General features: G+C 33.9%; 2 protein-coding genes across 2 annotated transcripts; both read left to right on the top strand.

The window, feature by feature from the left end:
* Positions 1-1,243: 1,243 nt before the first annotated feature.
* Positions 1,244-7,631, top strand: LOC122573135 (feline leukemia virus subgroup C receptor-related protein 2-like). The gene is made up of 7 exons (XM_043739131.1): positions 1,244-1,955; positions 2,605-2,836; positions 4,206-4,443; positions 4,761-4,972; positions 5,121-5,224; positions 6,064-6,174; positions 6,938-7,631. The coding sequence occupies exons 1-7, from the start codon at positions 1,744-1,746 to the stop codon at positions 7,263-7,265; spliced, it is 1,437 nt and encodes a 478-aa protein (XP_043595066.1). The 5' UTR covers positions 1,244-1,743; the 3' UTR covers positions 7,266-7,631.
* A 4,870-nt stretch (positions 7,632-12,501) lies between these two features.
* Positions 12,502-15,230, top strand: LOC122573136 (integumentary mucin C.1-like). The gene is made up of 2 exons (XM_043739132.1): positions 12,502-12,575; positions 14,103-15,230. The coding sequence occupies exons 1-2, from the start codon at positions 12,564-12,566 to the stop codon at positions 14,514-14,516; spliced, it is 426 nt and encodes a 141-aa protein (XP_043595067.1). The 5' UTR covers positions 12,502-12,563; the 3' UTR covers positions 14,517-15,230.
* The last annotated feature ends 3,214 nt before the right edge of the window (positions 15,231-18,444 follow it).

The raw sequence follows: 18,444 nt of genomic DNA on the forward strand, positions 1-18,444 counted from the left end.
TACACGATATTTCTTTACTTATGTTACGATCGAACATTCGGATATTCTATATTTCGCAACGGGAATTAAATTAAAAATACTTTGAATTACACGAAACGGTATATAATTAGCATTTTGTTATTATTTATTACACTTTTGAATGAGTTTCCTCAAGGTTTGAAGATAATGATGAAACACAAAACAAAAGCCTAAATTAGATATCGACGATAACTATGAGTAAGTTAGATAACGCGTATCAGGAATTCTATATATAATACCAATTAGAAATTCGGATACAATTAATAGAGAAACGTAAGGAGAGTAATTTTCAAACTTTTAATTTAGAAAAGAGAATATAACTCTTAAGTTCTATATCTTATAATAAAAATTACGATAAGATTCTATATCTATTTAGTTAATGTAAATACAATTATTTAATTTAAATTCCAAACGCCACTAAGTTTTTTCAGTTTCGAAAGAAAAGCTACGAATAAAACAAACTAAAAAAGAAAGAAACGGAGAAAAGAAATTCAGCGATCTCTCTCTTACCAAAATTATATTTACCAAATGTATATCTTATAATTGGTCAGAATTGATTCCTTTTTCGTTAAGTATTTGAAGATTTATTTCAAAGGAATCTTTAGACGAAAGAAATATACCAATGAGCGTAATATCTTTAGGAATTATTCGAAAGGGAGACGTTGAATCGATTCATAGAGACGCCCTATTCCCATTTGGCGTCGCAGCAGGAAGACTATAGTCGCTTATACTTGTAAATTGCAACACTGACTAAACCCTAAAGACTACAGAACGGCGCCAGAGGTTTTCTCCTCACAAACATCTCGCCGTTCAACACGAATACCGAGATTACTATGCATTCTATCAACTGTTTACTTTCGAAATCATGCGCCTGATAGAAGTCATAAAAGTATGTTAATTCTTTGTCGTGTACCTTGTGAAACCTGGCTGCGGTTACAGCTTCCAAAGATTTACGAACAAATCTGCTTTTTCATCGAGATTAAAGATTACAACAAACGTTATTTAACAGAGATAGGAAAGAAAAAAATTGGCAATGATCGATAATCGATCGATAAGAGATCGAGATTAGATCAAGATGGAAAAACACTAACGAAAGGAAGGATCAATTAGATTCGACGGTGGCCTAAGACCTAACAAACGCGATAAAAATCACGATAACAGCGAATACGGAAGGTAGGTTGGTGGCAAATACGATTGTTTAATCGTGAGTCGAGATAAGACGTCAAGCAATGGCATTGTGTAGACGGAATTCGTCCGTGATCGCGATGGAGACGATCACGCGGGATACATGATCGTTTTGAGTTCAGAGAAATCCTTCAGTATAGAGAATTCGTCTGTCAAGTGTCGAAGAGAAGGAGAGTTGGCGCGATCAGAAACCTGACTAACTTTCTAACTAAATTCCTAACTTCGTTTGAGAAAGAAGAATCGGCCAGGGAGGATCGTCGAACGTAAACAGAGAGTGCACGTTCCTCGCTAATGGCAAGCAGAAAATCGAAGTTCCATAGGTTTCGCAACTGACGAAGGTAGAAGGTATTGGTCGTGAAACGAATTTGCAGGAGAGAAATTTGCAGAAGACGAATATGGAACAATTTTAACGGATAGAGTCACCTTGTCAAAGTATTTGGAATTTTGTTGTCGAAGATTTTGTTCAGGTGTTGTTTCGTCGCATAAGCCGTTGTTTCGATTAAATTAGGAAGGAAATTGGAATATTGTCGAAGGAATAATATGAGAATGACAGAGGAAAAGGATCTGAACGAAGTATTGTGCGTGAATAATTTGGTGAAGGTAGTAAATGGCAATGAAAAGAACAACGGTAATCCACTGGAGACGAAAGTATACAAGAGACGATGGCTGATGTTGGGGTTGTTTATTCTGTACACGGGAATGAGCAACTTTCAGTGGATTCAGTATTCTATAATCAGCAACATAGTTAGCAGGTATTTGAACTTGTGTTATTCAGGAATCGAATTATGACAATTTGTACGTGACTCGTTATTTTATACTGTAAATTGTTCCATTACTGGCAATCTTTGTCTGGTAAACTAATGTTCGATATATCGAATAATGCTTATATGAATATAAATAGATTCACTTAGAAATATATATTTACGCGTTGAAATATTAGCATTTATTGAAATATTTATTGATAAATGCTGCTAATTTTTCGAGCAACACGTACGTTCAAAAACAGTGATAATCAATTTTGCAAATTCCTCAAATTTTGTTTATTTGAAAACCTCAAAAAATGCAAACAGACCACATACGAAAAATATAAATACAAACACGGTGGAATGACTTCTTGTTTTCCAAATCAGAAGACGAGATAACATTAATTCCAACAATTGCGTTAATTATTCCAAGACATGTGAAAAATATCTGTGAATCATCGTTGAATTTACATTCTGAAATCATCGGTATAATAATAATTTTAAATTACTTTTAAGTTGGATTTTTAAAAAACTCATTGAATTATAAGTAATATATAATAAGAGAAAAATTGAAAATTTTTTTATATTCAATCAACTATAATTACAAGTAATACTCGTGAGGAGGAACATTAGTGATTTGAATAAACACGTTTCTCAGGTACTATGGCGTTTCTTCATTGACTGTCGATTGGACAGCAATGACGTTCATGGGATATTACGTGATTTTCATTTTTCCTGCTACATATATGGTGGATCGAGTCGGATTTAGATGGACTAACATTATAGGCTGTGGTGCTACCTGTCTTGGTTCGTGGATCAAAGTTTTGTCCGTCAGTCCTGACAGATTTTACGTCACCTTCATTGGACAGTCTCTAGTTGCTTCTACACAGGTTAGAAATCAATTCCTCGTTTCTTATTTGTCTCCATTAATAGTAATTTAATTCTCAATCGACATGCCAACGAATAAAAATAGGCTCATAAAAATGTGGATTGAAATACTTAATTTTAAAATATTGGCGATGTTATTTAGTATTCTATACTTTATAGGAGATAAATCATTGTGTAAAATATAGAACACTAAACAAAATTAGATACTTTAAAAATATTCCAATTTATTGATGCCATAATTCAGAATCCAGAAATGTTTGCTACTATGAAACTGAATTGAATTTTTCAAGGTAAAGTAAATAAAAATCAATAAAGATTGATAAAGGCAATGAGAAATTTATTAACATTGAATTTACTTGCAAAAATATGTTTTCAAGCCGTGCTTAAATTCGAAAAGTTCAAAAGCTAAAAGCTTTGCTCACGCGTCGCTGTAAGTAGTATGGTGCGGTTCGTGTCAGACTGATCCAGTTAAAAATTGTATAAAACAAAATAAGCGATGCAATAAATCAATCCTAATCAACGGGCATAATATACGACTTGGAACACGATCGATTATCGCAATTATTATTATTTCTCACACGCTATAATCTGCCTACACCTGTAATTTTCGATCAAAATAATTGAAAACAAGTTTTCACATCGTCGGAAGATTATATTTACAAATTTGACGACGTTGCGTTTGTGATAATCGCGTGAGTTATAAACTCACGTACGTGAAGCAAATTCTGAAAACGTGTCATAAATTTTTGCTAATGCAGGGCATTACAAGTCTAGTCGAACTTTATGTACCAGGCCTTAACCCCGAAACACTATCTCGTAGAAAGATTTATGCTCGTTCAGTGACTGCATTTCAAGCTTAATGAAACCTTTGTAATTTGTAACTTCTGCTTCGGAATACATTGTAATTTCAATGTCCACAGAAACCTTGTCCTTGTTCGAAAAAAAAAAGCAAAAAGGAAAAGGAAAATCCGGTTCGAGTTTCGAAATTCTATGGAAGAATACAACTTACAATTTTATCATTTTGAATAGAACAAAACTTGTTTATAAAAGTATCGTGAGAATTTTTGTCTGTGTGTTCAAATTAAACTTAAATAATTATTAAAATTACTTTTAATAATTTAGAATGTTTTCTGGGAAATGATTCTTTTCGAAAAATATAATAAATAAATAATAGTATTTCACAATAATCCCTATAAAATATAGAATACAACGTAACAATTACACCTGACAATTGAATATTTTTCAACTACAACTTGAAAATTTGTATATTCAAATAAGAGGCAGCACGGAATATAAAATATTTAGATAAGCATTTAAATATACTTTAATAATATATAATATAATTTTATGTCGTATTTTTTTTCGTATCAGACGATAATTCTAACATTACCTGGACGTCTGGCAGCGCAATGGTTTGCCGCCAATGAACTTTCCACAGCTACGTCATTAAGCATTTTTGGTACCCAGATGGGGATAGCCTTAAGTTTCTTAATTACACCGATAATCGTGAAGAATCATGAAAATCTTGACGATATTGGCACGGGCTTGTCGCACCTTTTCTGGACCGTAGCTATCATCATGACGATTGCGTTCATATTAGTTATAACATGTAAGCAATTTCTTTTCACTTTTCAATGAACATAATAAAATTTAGTAACAATTCCTAAGTATATCGTGGATTAAAGAATGTTTTTTAAATCAGAAAAAATTGTTGAAGGTAATATACACAAAGGAAGATTGCAAAAAGTCGAATATTATATTTAACAATTTAATTACTAAATATTATATTGTTCAGTCTCGAACATCTGATATACACAAAGGAAGATTGCAAAACGTCGAAAATTATACTTAACAATTTAATTACTAAATATTATATTGTTCAGTCTCGAACATCTGATATCTAAAAAAGAATATTACTTCGTACAGTATTCGAGGACGATCCAAAATTACCGCCGAGCAAAACGCGGGCTCTACAAAAATTAAATCGAATGGAACTTGAAGAAAATATTATGCAACCCATTAAGAGATTGTTCAGAAACAAAAGTTATTTGATTCTCTGCAATTCGTACGGTTTGAGCATCGGTGTGTTGAACGTCGTAGGAACGTTACTAAATCAAATGTATCTCGCACACTTCGAGGTGAGCTGATGAACAAAGAAATTGTTTCCCATAGATATTTCTAATTTTTCGATTTCAGGAAATTCGAATTCTAGGGAGAACCTGAATATGCTCACGTTACACACGTCGATTATACAGGTCTAATTATGAAACGTTGAACATTTTGCAGCACGGTGAGGAAGACGCGGGTAAAATCGGTTTGGCCATGATCATTACAGGAATGATAGGTGCTGTCACTTTTGGAGTGATTCTCGATAAGACACATAAATACAAGTAAGAACATTTTATTCAAATTTCTTCGTCTATCATTGGAAGATTATCACGTAGATTCTCCCTCTATCTTTGCAGCTCCATTTTCTTTTGCATGAATTTTCTTCTATTTTTTCTATCTTTGACGCTTACTAGCAAACAGAAATACCGTGTCAGATGATCCATCTTTTTCATTTAACTCTGATCTACTGTAATTCAGTTTTTAGTAATTCAACAGTTCAAACTCTAACACTTTCGTGAATGAGTACTTTTTCACTGTTGGCGAAAATTTCGTTATCGATTATTAAGAACGAAAAATAGCAATTTTCTCTCGGAAAAAATAGCATGCAGAGGAGCGTGTAAGTGCGAAAAAATTAGTATGCCAGTAAGTTAAATTTCGGATAATAAACTGAAAGATCATTGAAAGGCAGAATGATAAAAGCAAAGAAAATTCTTCGAGATCGTTTAATTTTTCAATCTAATGGCATTTTCAATAATTTATCGATTGAAATTCCATCGCCAAGATACAATATCGGATTATAAACGATTTTTTTCGAGATACAAAAAATATTCTGCGTATCATATAGAAGAGTATAAGTGTGCTTGAAATGCGTGTGTGTGTGTGTGTGTGTGTGTGTGTGTGTGTGTGTGTGTATCCAACAGAATTCGCTATTTCTAAATCCAACGTAGTACTCTAAATGTATTCATTTTGTGAAAAATGGATCAACCTGGACAGTGTTAAATCAAATTCCTGATATATCGTACGTTTCTGTCGGTGTTCATATTTTTTAACATGTACCTCGCCAACGTGTGTCTCTCTTTTTTTAATATTTTATAACAAAACTGGACATATGTACTTTCAGGGAAACAACCGTAATCGTGTATTTTCTCGCACTGTGTGGACAGCTATTCTTTTCTACGTTCATGTGGCTCGAAATGAAATGGATGGTATACCTGTCGGCTATTTTTCTCGGGTACTGTATACACGTGCACACATCATCATTTTATTAACATCAGATCATTTCAATTAACAACTTCATGTTCAAATACCTATAGAAAAGTACATCGTTAATCGCGTTGTTAATTACCTTGTTAATTACTTTACGCAGGAACACCAAGTTCCTTCGATCTTTCAGTTATCTGGTAGTCGATGAAATGAAGCATAGTTCAACCTCATTCGATTTATTTCACTACAAGAGGATATTGTCGATATTTCGTGTTTATCGTATTGATGTTTCTCAACTTGCTAAATAAATAAATTCGAATTAAAATGTACTAGGATGTCATAAAATGTCATCCGTCTGATTATCAAAAAATTATCTCGCGTCTGTTAGAAATGAAAAATTTTGTCATACTTTGCCGCAACTCTTGAATCGTCGTTGCCGTGTCAAAATTTGTAGCACCGACTATCATTCAAATTTTCTTTCACCTTTCTATATTTCTTTCCCTTTTTTTTTTTTTTTTTTTTTTACTAAAAATCGACTATAACGACAGAATTGAATAAAAATCAGAATACGTCAGTCATCTGTCTGATCATCATCGAAATATACGACAGGAATATGAAATTCTTTTTCAAACTTTCCACCGTCTCTTTACTTGAACTATGGCTCTTACGGCAGTACCATAAATTGTGACAGTGATCATCATCGAAATTTTCTTCCACGATTCACCGTGCAACTCATTCACTCGAAATTGATTCTAGTGCAACTCTAAAGTGCAATTACCTACTTTCTGTAGGTACTTCCTAGTCGGTTACGTAGCCTTAGGATACGAAATGTGCGCGGAATACACGTACCCAGAGTCCGAGGAGATAACGGCGGGAATTTTGAACGTGGCTAATAACGTTTACGGAATTGTTCTCATTCTGATAATGGGACGATTGCTGGAAGTATACGGGGATATTCCGGTGCACGTGGGACTTTGTATGGCGCTGCTCATCGGTTTCATCATGACCGTGTTGACGAAGGACGTGCAAAGGCGTCAGGATGCCAGAAAGGGCGTGCATTACGTAGGAGTTAAACAAAGTGAGAAAAACAACGAGTGCAATGGACACGAGAAAAAATAATTGGAACGTAATGATTTCTAATATCGACATAAATTTACATTTAATCCTTTCCTGGATTATTCTCGTGTAATACGTATAGTTCTGTTTTCGTACGTTTCTATATACAGACAGTAGACGCGTCAAGAGATGCTCGAGTGAGATATGTTTTGTGAATTAATGCGTGATTGTACAGAAATTTGAAGAGAAGATAAGATAATAAACTATAATTAGCAATTATAAGTGACTGTATCGAAAGAAAGCAGCAGTGAGTAAGAAGATAAAAAATTAAATAAATAATAATAAACACGAACGAATGTACTATAGTAGTAGATGTTCTTAATCTAATTTAATTCGTGTATCGAAATAAACTTCCGATTATAAACAAAATTTAGGGTGTATAGAATATTAATTTAAAATAATTTGTACTATAAAGTAATTTATTATTGATCCTGATAATAAAAAGCAACGGAGCGGTCTGATAACACAAATATTTGTTCGATTTATATTCTGAATTCAATTTTAATTCCATACTCCATATTCATCAGAGGAAATGCAAACACGATAAACCTACGGTTTAAAAAAATACTACGAGAATCCGTTCTAATTGATCCGTGAATCGTCACAAAAAGACGCTCGATATTAGAAATGAAATCGTTTAATCTTCTGCGGGCAACGTTTGCAATGGACTGAAATTTAATAAACGTCTGCTGGTCTGCTGAAGAACGCTAAACATTTTTCAATTTAATTTTACATCGCCGCGAATTTACATTGCCGCGCAATGTAATTTATTATTAATGAATGTCTTTAAGATTAGGATGCTTCCTTGTTTTGGCAAACTTTAATTGTATAATAGAAATTTTTTAAATTTAAAAAACTTTATTATTTAAAAACATATGTTCAATATCGAGCGAGTTCATTAAAGTAGAATGTTTAGAATAAAAATAAAAATACAAAAGGATGAATCCAGGTCGTTCGATATTAATATGTACTATTGAAAAACTTTTAGAATAAACTGGACGAGAAAGACAGGAAAAGTATCCAATAATCTCAACTATACATACTTCCTGTCTAGAATTTTCATCGAATGTATTAATTAGATTTGTGTGTATTACCGTTTATCGTTTATTTATCAACCCAACTGTTCGAACGAAAGAATAACCGCGAACGTTGCTAAAAAAATCACGGAATAAAATATTGTCTTGCAATCGTTCTTCTATGAAAATAATAAACTAAAATACATACAGAATAAGCCATTCTCACAGGGGAAACATACATCATACGCTGATAAAGTGTGCATCGTTCACAAAACACTTTCCGAAGTAAGTAATAAGTAATAAAACAAATAACAAACAAGCAACGGATTAGAAAAGTGGAAATTTAAAGAAGAAATTCCTCGATACGGAGGAAGAAAATGGATGGATTGGCGAAGAGACAGGTTCGAAGAGGGTGGACTTTTATCGACAAGGAATATTCATTCTTGTTTTCAGGTAAAAGGCACCAGGGACCAGGCCTGAGTGTGTAGTGTGCACTGCGTCTGACAAGTGACATGACGCGTGCACCACTTGTTACTCGACCAGAATACTTGATATACTCGATCAGAGAACAAAAGTACCCAATGCGGAGTATTATATTTTGCGCTTTCGATCAAACTGGCACTTCTATCTGTCGGGCGCAGAACGTTACGTAGATTTCATCTTGACGCTCGGGCTAGACATTATTCATTCTTCGTTTATTTTTACTATGGCCGCGCGAAGAATTATCGAGATCCAGCGAGAAAAGAAGGACATCTTCTATCGCGAATCAATATTATCGTTCCGAAAGTATTTTTACGACCGAAACCATGCCATTTGCCTTCGAGTAAATGTATAAGATTTTTTACGAATATTTATTTACTTATCACTGAATAAATAAATATTTAACTTGCAAAATACGGTATATTCCTTCTTTTTTAATTTATTTATTTGGAGTTGCATCCACCTCTGAGGATCGTTAGCGACTGTAATTGTACGCAATACGTGCTTCATAGGCTTCTACGAAGATCTACGAAATTTCGTACTAATATTAGGGCGATCGATATCTTTGAAATATTCAAAACAGTAACAAAAACGTATATTTAATCCGAAAACCAAATGAAGAGACAATTTAATAACGCAAGACTGATTAACAGCATATTGAACTACCCTCCGATAGAAAATGGGAAACGCTTAAATTTCACTTGAAGAATTTATCGAGACATACTTGGTACCTGACTATGGTTTATTTATTTAAACGATGAACAAGGATTTCGAAATTAGTTTCTATAAACGGATCGTCATTCTGTGTAAAGTCTAATTACGATGGTGAAACAACATTCTGTTGGAATCGAGTTTCGGTGTTCGTTAAAATGACGAAAGGTGAATATTGCAAAATTCCATACAGGCAAACTGAGATCATCGTTGCAACATTCAAACAGGAAACATTCCCATTTAATTCAACGTAGATAAAATATCGTCGTTAGTATAATGAAGTAGAACCTGCATACAATTTTTCTGCGAATTTATTAGAGAGGACTAACCTAACGTAACGAACATTGTGATAAATAATACAAATGATACCTTAAATATCTTTTTACTGTTCCACATTAACGTAACATATGGTTCCCTTTTAATTAAACTGCTGATGAAAGTAATTAATTATAGCACTGAATTTCACGTACTTTTCGATACACCGCCCATGAATTAACGTTAATAAATCTAGAGAAATTCACGAACAGATTCATTTAAATACGCATGGAAATTAATAGAATTTCCATTTTTACAGAACTGACGGAACAAAATAAAAATAAAATTTCACAGTTGGAATGAAAGCTTATATAACTAATACAGACTTGTATATTTAGCCACTTGAACGTGGTAGGGTACTTTGCCTTGCATATTTTGTATGTTACGTTCATTCTCTACGTTTTCATACGTTGAAATTTCCCGTTAACGAATAAAAGTACGCAGTCCAGTTAAGTTTAAGGTTGCTGGTTGAGTTTAATATGCCAATACCCGCGGTATTGAAACTGACACTATTATATTAAATCATTATCAAAGGTAACCAGTTAACGGGTTAAAAAGTTGTTTACCGTTCGTTATAAAAGTTCGATCCTCGATGTTGATTTTTTTATGTCTCGACAATTAGACACAATTTTCCAGAATGGTCGGATATTGTAGGAAGAGGTTGTAAAATCTTTCGCTCTCTTCTAAGCAGACGGCAGCCGATGTCAAACACATCCGCTGAAAAAGATATTGATCTATTGACAGCACAAACGCGTTCAAATAGAAGAGTCGGGCCTCCGTATCCGTCGAGATTGCGATTATCACAAAGGGACTTATGGATTATCGATAACGGGCGAGAATGAAAAGCGGAAACGACAGGTCACCACAAATGGACTCGAGTGGACGCGATTGGAAGGTAGATCGATAGATTCCATTTAATTCATTTGAGCACGGCGCTTCGTCAACGAAGATAAATGGAAAATTTCGTATAAATATTCTATCCTAGTCTACGAAGCAGCTCGTGAATATCGCCTCGTTCATTTGCTTACACGTAACATGGCTAATAACCACCATCGTATATCTGTATCTCTTCGAGGTGTAGGATAAAAATTTATTTTCTACTTACGTACGTGATTTTTACTTTTCATTTGTTGATAGTTAATTCTTCCACTGGCGAGCAGTTTATCGAAATGTACTCGGTCGCGAAATGAAATGAAGATGAGAAACTGGACAAAAAATCTTATCGAAAATACGATATAACGATCGACCTAACGAAAATATTTCAAAATCCTTTGGTAAAACGAACGAAAAATACGAAACATACGAAAAATATAAAGCCAGAGAGAGTAGAAAATAAATCCGTCAGTTCTGCAAGCGATTCGCTATCCTCGAGACTAGTTAACTGGAAAGAATTACCGGAACGCTAGCGAAAACCCTGCTGTCTGGCTACTATAGAAAAGTCGAACTTATTCTCTGGATGTTGCACACAGGATTCTTCACAGGCATCGGGCAGCCGGCAGGTTCTAAGCGATCCGCAGCCGGAATCCAGATCGGAATCGGGTGAGCTTCACTGTCAATCCGATAATTAACTTGCATGCCACGTTTTTCGAGCGGCGAGTCCGATCGAATTCGTACGCGTAAGAGCACCGGGACGACGTCCGACCTGATCTTGCGAATTCATAATGGATCCCGCATTCTGAGCACGTGTACCGCTCACGTAAGCCGTGACAAAATTATGTACTACAACGGCTGCTTTCGCCGGTGCGTTTTAAATCGATCCCGGCTGGACCAAGGAGGAAATTACCTATCGCTGAGATACTCACGCTTCGTACCGAAACTTCGTACAGAATAGCGATAACCGTTTTACAAATAACAGTGTGTTCTATGAATATAATAGTTCTATGATGGCAGAGGAACGTTGGTTTCCAAAGATTTACACAGTGTCCCGTGAGAATATTTGAACGCTTACCACAAAATGTTTTCGACTATGACTAAAAGAAGTGTTTGCATACTATTATTTATCATGACGCTTGCATACTAATTAGTTAGGTTCAAGTATATTAAATTTCATATCATTTAGTAGTACTTTCATATTACTTCATTATATTGTAATAGATTTGAAACTCTGCTCTATAAGTATGCTTACGACGTTATCATTGAAATTATGCATACGAGGATTAATTTTAATCTATTTGATTTACTTTGCATTTTTTTCTTTTTTCTTTTTTTTTTTTTTTTTATTAACTCTACATTTTGAGCTTAAGCGCGTAGAGATAGTAAAATTGCTTCTTTTTTCTTTTAGTTTGTGTACAGAGTAAAAATAACATAAAAGGGAATATAAAGGAATAACGTAGAATTTAGGGGAATTCTAAGTAGAATTAAAGAGATTCTAATCTATTTCCCAAGAATATTCCAGAATCGCAAGTTTCTGATAAAAATATCGTGATCACGTTAGAGGCATAACGTGTTAATATCGTCATTGTTTAAAACACATATCTATCATCCATCGTCGGCTAAGTAAATTCGTTGAAATCTACAAAATATTGGCAAGAAGCATCGCAAGAAAGTCATGTAGCCATCGTGATACTTCTTACGAATGAATGACCATTCATGACACGTAATATAGGTCTGGCGTATAGTTACGAAACGGTGAGCAATAACCAATGAAATCGTTTCGTATTCACGGTGCTTGGACGCCATCTCATAAACGTGTGGTCGCATATAAAGACGGATGAAAGACACGGACAAAAGCCAGTCAAAATTTTCCAAGTGGAGTTAACAGTGTTTTTGGCCAGCAATAATGTGGAGAACGGTAACGAGACAATGGATTTATTATGCACGCGAGCAACGATTAACCATTAATCGTACTTTGATCTCATTGAACGTTCGAGCCGATCGTGTATTTACACTTCGCGTCATCAATCCTTTATAACAACGCGGTGACTTGACATTTGCATATCGATTAACCATATACGTATTTTTGAAATTCTCTTTTATAATTTATAGCTTTGTCATTGTGCCATCTATTCGTCAACGGTGATTAATGATCTCTGAATTATTACTTTTATTGGGACGGAACAGTGTAGGAAATCGTAATCTGTTGTCACGTGAATAGAGAAAAAATCAAGTTGCAAAGGAAATTAATGGAATGAAACGATTTTTATGAGGTGGTAAAGTAACACGTTTGTGATATTTTTTATAATTCAGCTAAATATTTCTCTTTTTTTTTAAAAAAAAAAGAATAAAATCAATATAACGGTAGATTTATTTCGATCTAAGGAAATAGAAGAGTACGATCGTTTAGGTTTTCCCTGACGAATTTTCTAATTCGATGTACAAGGTTTGAAAAGCGTAAGTTGAATGTCAAAGTTTTCAAAAAAGTTGAAGTGAGAAATAAATTTTATACTTTCGATAGAACGTACGTAATTCTGATAAGAGGAGCGATCTTCTGAATATTTTTATAATTCTCAGATCACACCGGTTTTTACGCTGTAACATTAAATCTCTGGCTTAACAACAATACAAAAGTTTTTGCGGACAAGATGATCTTTATTTATGAGCAAACTGAAATATGCTGTTTTATATACGCATACATAAATCAATAGTACTCTTCGATTCGAAAACTGAATGTATGAATACATAAATTTATAAAACCTATAAATTGAAATATAAAATATGAACTCGATGGAACTCGATAAAAATGTCTTATTAAGATCACTGAGAAAAGGGACCTGTTTAATTTACATTACACTGTTCGTTAAAAGAATAATAGTTTAAAACTTTAACGAGTCGTAACGATTATTGAAAGCAACGAATATCTATTATAATAATATAAAAAAATATCACAATAAATCACACACTTCCATTCTCGCTTTTATAGTTACGAACAAACTAATCGAAACTGTTCGATTGAATAATAAATTCGTGTCACATTTTATATAAAATTTTGCTAAACAAATCCATACAAATACATATACCTTAACATTCCACAAAAAACAGCTCTAAAAAAATGTTATGAAAATACATACATCAGCGAAAGAAGGACAAACATATTGCTCGATACAATATTTTGGCAAAAGTTAAAACACCCGCGCAAGCCAGGGAAAGCTATCCACCGACTCTGCAACCTTTTATTTCTTCTAATCATGGAACACTGGAGGCCCCAATCAATTTAGACAATCACGATCGAACGAAACCATCGTTCCAAACTCGTTTGGTGATAACAATAGCCGTCTGCCAGTAACGTTTCCTTCGTTCCGTATTTCAGAACGCGGCCACCGAAAGGACAGCAGGAAAAGCACGCGACAGCTAAGCCATTAATTGCTTTTCCATTTTCCAGCTGACCCTCGTGCTTCTCTGTATCGGACTAGCAACGTCAGATTTATCGCCATATAAACCAAGGGGATGGCGTCCTAATGGTCAACGCTTTAATCCCACCAACAATCGATTGCATGCGTATTACGGGCCCCCTGGATTACCAGCCTATGAACCTCCGTACTCGACAAGCCACCCCCCAATTTTCACCACCACCACCACTACCACCACCACCACCGTACCGCCGACAACAACCACGACGACGATGAAAACCACAACGACCCCGCGAACCAGAGAGCCAACGACGCCCTCTACCATCCCGGAGGAAGATTTCGATACGAATCCAGCTCTGGCCATCGCTAATTCCTTCGCCTTTAATCGACCTGTTTACATCTACAATACATTCCCCTTCTTACCTGGCCACGTATTGGTCAAATGAATGATTACGTAGCATCGTTTGTAACGTATCAGTGGATTCTTCTACGATAATGAGAATAACGAATGTACGAATTGTTGGTTCGCTATATAGTACAATAGAGTAACACTATTGAGAAGCGTACATTTGTCCGGGAATAGATTCGAAATGGAAAGTTATTGTTAATAATCAGTTACTCGATCATTCAACGATGAAGGTATTCGTTTTTGGCCATTTAAAGAGACAACGAACAACTGTTCAGAACTCTGACGTTCTTATTAAAAATAACGTGACTTTGTAACTTTTTATTGGGCGATTATGACGCTACTATCTTTGTAAGTGGTTCACTTTGAAGGTCGATTTCTGCGGATATCTCAATTTGCAATTTCACTCCTATAACGAACCGATCGCAAGATCACAACAAGATTCGAGGAATTATTATCTTATATGTATACATTACTATTCCACTTGCTTTTTTTCATATCAAATGATTAGATATTTGTCAAACATCGTAGGTAATGATAAAATTAAAACAAGGTGTAGATCGTAGATTGTGGAAAGTGTTGTTCCTAGTGGTTAGACATAAGAATATTGTTTTGGGCGATCGTAGTAGTAAACGTAGGTTGGTGCATATAAACTATTATTCCTTTTTTATACTGGATTTTAAGTTAAATGGGATGTAAGCTTTTTTTTATTCGGTAAAGTAAACCGTGTTTTTAATTAAAGTGATTTATTATATTTTGTTTTAATCAACCGACAATTACATCGTTTCCTTGTCCTTCATCATAGACTCTGTTCATTTCGCAACAGTTTGCGTAAGATAACAAAAGAAAAAATACCAAAATGTTAACTACACAATATACGGATGACTGGAATATTAAATTTTGATTTTCATAATTCTTCTGACATCTATAATGTCTATCGCAATGCGACAAGATTAATTTCTACTTATTTACTATGCGAGTTGTTCAGTCTGACGCAAACGTCTACTAGAGAGAATTAATCAGAATATAGTTCTACTTTCGCTAATCAATTCTATATACACATCCTCGAATGATCATAAAACCAGGCACGTATTAAAAATCCTTGAATAATCTCTAATAAAAAAAAAACGAAATGTAAGGTAAAACAAGGACAAAAGAAAGCTACAAAAAATGAATATCTCTTTCCTGAAGCTATTACGCTCATAATCAAGAAATTTTGGTTCTAATGGAACTTCCAAACTATCACTAACGTGTATTATTCAAACTAAGCTATTATGCTTCAGGTTTTTATGCTTTTTCTCACGAAGATAGAAAAGAAAACAGGGTGAAGTAAAAAGGAATAAAAAATTATTTAATTAAATTGTAGAATATCAAAGGGAATAAATAGTAAAGAGAGGAACGACAGAGATTAATATGAATAAATTATGAGAATCTTTGATCCCTACTTAGTAGATGCATGTTTAAGGCTATCTATAATACAAATTTTACCTTAAACACGGCATACTTGGCATTAGTACACGAGATCTACGTATTGAGATCGATGGCAAAATGAGGATTTGAGGAATAGAATCGTGAAAAGCCCTTTAACGATGAATGTGAATGGCGTAACAACGATAGAATCTATTTTCTTCGCTGATACATCTTGAACTTTAATTTTTAACTCAAAGAAGGAACACAAGATGCGTCTTTCATCTATTAATATCGTTAAAATATTGGATTTGTTTCTTTCATACTATTATCGTAATTATTGAATGATACAGAAATAATAATAGTAGTAAAATAATAAATAAATAACAAGCTGCCAATATATTTACATCTAAAAAAATGTTCTTCTATTCGTTCGTCATATCTTTAACGATTAGGCATTAGTTCCTAAATTTCAGATTAAATTACAAAATTCTAATCAATTACAATAGCTCTTTTTTTATAAATTGACAAAGTTCTGGCTATGGAGGATTAAGTGAACTTTTAGAAACTCGATCGTTTCTTTTTTCATACCATCTTTCTCATCTTTTCTTATATGCACCAACTTAAAGTTCCCTTTTCCCGAGCTTTGTATAGTCATCAACGATAAACAATGGACACATAGTGTATAACATGTATGATACGTTGAAATCGCAATGAATTCAAAGAAGATTGTGGAATTGAATATTCTTAATTCTCTAAAGTCTCCGATGTCCATATAATTAAAGAAAAAAATAAATGATAAGCTCCGAATGATCGTCGATTTAAATAAAACCATTAATACGTCACCATAGTGTACATCACTTTCTGATTCAGGTCGAAATTGTATCTAGTGTACAATGCGAGCGGATTTAGAGCGTGCTGATTTATCGTTGTTCCAAATATACCAGGAAAGCGCCAGTGTTCTGAATTGTGGTTTATCCGAAGAAATAGTCGCGCGTGTAATTTCGAATTTAATGTATCTGGTTGACGGCGTATCTGAAAAAAATCGATGCAAATAGAAATTAGCTAGGAAGAAAGGAGAATAAACTGTATGTCGATATCCTATGCAGAAAACCCTGTTCCTTTCGCACTTGTTCTATACAAAAGGAAATTGAAAGGTATGAACGCGAGATAAAAGGATCAACAGCGATTAAACTGCAGTTGCAGTAAACTTTCACTTCGCCTAATGCGTCACGCTCCCTGTAAATTTAGGCAATTAAATTGGGAATTTAGGCGACTCGAATCCGTGGCACGAATAACGATTCGTTTCACGTTGCATCGTCGATAACAGCAACGCCAAATAAAAACGGCAACGATGCGTTGAAAACAGAGAGAATCGACGTAGTGTCGTTTAAACAGAACGTAGGAAGCTTTGAATGCAAATTAAATGGCATCGCGGTACAGATTTTAATTTCAACACTAATACCCCCGGAAATTTTCATTGGGAAAATGTTTCTGTTTTGTTTTGTGCCATCCAACAGTACAAAGAGTAGGTAAAGTTAATTGATTATATCTGATTAATATATAATTAAAGTGTTTTTACCTTCAGTATCTTTGATATCGTATTATTTTTTTTTTTTTTTTTTTGCCTAATACCATGGAAAGTATTTATCGATTATTTTGAAATTGGAAGCAACGAAAATTGTTTTCTCTATTGGAAAAATTCTCGAGTATGCATAATAGGCAATAATAAGGAAAAATAACGAAGGAAGCTTTGAAAGGATCAGAAACATCGAGAGAGAGAAAGAGAGAGAGAGAGAGGCCGGGATGAATAAAAAGAAAGTGAATGGAAATGAGAGGCCGTGAAATCTGGGGAAGATTAAGAAAAGATGAAAAAATGAAGGAAAGCAAGGGAATCAAGGTAAAAACAGACCAAAAGACACGAAAGAGTATCTGTAAAAGGTAAAAAGGATTAAAGAAAATTAAGAAACGTATATAGAAAATTGCGGAATATTAAAAGAAACTGAGGGAACTTAAATATAAGCAAAAAGTACTACGGAGGATTTGAAACGGCTGAAGGAAAGAAGATAGCAGGAGACTAAATAAGATTGTAAAAACCTGATAAAACTGTACGAAGCTAAAAGAGGAATTGGAAAGAACAACAAATACTGAAGAGAAATAAAACATGAGAAAATGTGATACTCTTTATGTGGCAGAAATAAAATTTGTTTTATTGCAACGGAAATCTTTGCCAATAATTTTAGACAGATTTTTTTTCAAATTCGAACAAATATATTATTGCTATATATCAGATATTACTGGAATAGTATACTATTATTATCCGAAACAATCGTCGATGATTTAATTGAAATATAAGTAATTTAACTCAAAGTTAAAAGGATTAAAAAAGTCAACATGAAATTAAAAATTGTTAACAAAGACTTTACTTTGACGTTCATTTTAAGAGCTAGTCTGTAAAAATGAAACTAATCGATAATTTGTGGAACGTTTCAATTCATCATCCTTAATTAATAAATTAAATATCACTTATTAAAAAATATATCGATATCTTTTATTGCAAA

Source organism: Bombus pyrosoma, linkage group LG11 (assembly GCF_014825855.1).
Source record: "Bombus pyrosoma isolate SC7728 linkage group LG11, ASM1482585v1, whole genome shotgun sequence".
Lineage (NCBI taxonomy): Eukaryota > Metazoa > Arthropoda > Insecta > Hymenoptera > Apidae > Bombus > Bombus pyrosoma.

Coding starts and splice junctions, on each gene's coding strand:
- LOC122573135 (XM_043739131.1), top strand. CDS start 1,744: ATGAGAATGACAGAGGAAAAGGATCTGAACGAAGTATTGTGCGTGAAT. Junction 1,956..2,604: donor ATCAGCAACATAGTTAGCAG/GTATTTGAACTT, acceptor CACGTTTCTCAG/GTACTATGGCGTTTCTTCAT. Junction 2,837..4,205: donor CTCTAGTTGCTTCTACACAG/GTTAGAAATCAA, acceptor TTTTCGTATCAG/ACGATAATTCTAACATTACC.